At 46.4% G+C, this 1124-nt stretch overlaps 1 protein-coding gene across 1 annotated transcript; it reads left to right on the top strand.

Annotated features, from left to right (window-relative positions):
• Positions 1-277: 277 nt before the first annotated feature.
• Positions 278-448, top strand: SARC_16879 (hypothetical protein; the record flags this gene model as incomplete). Its single annotated transcript, XM_014289018.1, has 1 exon — positions 278-448. A coding segment is annotated over one exon (171 nt), but the record flags the coding sequence as incomplete, so codon positions are not given.
• Between the last annotated feature and the right edge of the window lie 676 nt (positions 449-1124).

Genomic DNA, 1124 nt, shown 5'->3' with positions numbered 1-1124 from the left:
ATATAAACAAATGCACACTATGTATAGAAGTATGAATGATTATATTGCTTTGAATACAAACGAATCAATATGCACATGTGGATATACATGTGTACAATGTATATACACACTCACGTATACATCTACCTGCATACGTATGCCACACACAGCATGATGGTTCAGCTTAATCATCATTTTACAATTGTACACACTCATAAGATGTGATCAATTGTTATTTATTCCCATACGATGTATGTAATCATCATATTAAATCGGGTGTCCGTCACCCATCTTCCAGGCTGCCGCTACTCGACACCAGCTCATAGAGAAACTGCAAGCACTGCAGAAGCTGAGCTATAAGTACAAGCAACAGGCCGAGGAACGGCAGCTACAGCTACAGTCTTTGGGTGCGGAGACCCGCGATAGCCTAAACAACGCTGTCAGCAACGAACTCAGTGTGCTACGCGAGGTAAGTTAGGCTGTTATGTTCGCTCGCACGGGGGTGAAGGGATTGATTAGGGATGTGTCTACGAGTTTGAGGTGTAGGGAAGGCTCGTGGATTGGATGTTGCGTCGTGTGTTGGAGATTTGGTAACGTGTTGATATGAGCTGGCCGAAAAACGGTTTGGTTTGGGGTCACAGTGCACGGTACGAAGGAATTGTGATAATCGGGTACGAGATACTCTTAATGGTCCGGTCAAGTAGGAGGACACTGAACAGTACCGCACTTTTAAAAAATGCATACAGCACTGGAGCATGGCTGTGGTCTTTCCCTCTAGTACCGCACTTTAAAAAAAATGTATACAGCACTGGAGCATGGCTGTAGTCTGGCGCTCTAGTAGAGTAAGCTCAGCTGTGAGACGAGCTCTACACCTACACACGTGCACAAGACACGCAGGTGTATCGCAGTATTGATAAGCATAGCCTTATGGGCACAACACCTGCAGAGTTCGTACTGAGCAGTAGCGCTTGCGTACATCTATTGACATTCACAGGACAAACAACGGCTGATGCAAGAGAGCGAGTTGGCTCAGGCACATGCGAAGGAGGCCAAGATGATGGCGCAGAGGGAAATCGACGACGTCAAGGCCAGAGTCAATGAGCTGGTCACGAGAAATGCCCTACAGGTACGTTCATTTAGAGTCG

Source organism: Sphaeroforma arctica (assembly GCF_001186125.1).
Source record: "Sphaeroforma arctica JP610 unplaced genomic scaffold supercont1.9119, whole genome shotgun sequence".
NCBI classification, from domain to species: Eukaryota; class Ichthyosporea; order Ichthyophonida; genus Sphaeroforma; species Sphaeroforma arctica.
This window is presented reverse-complemented; position numbering and strand designations above follow the sequence as displayed.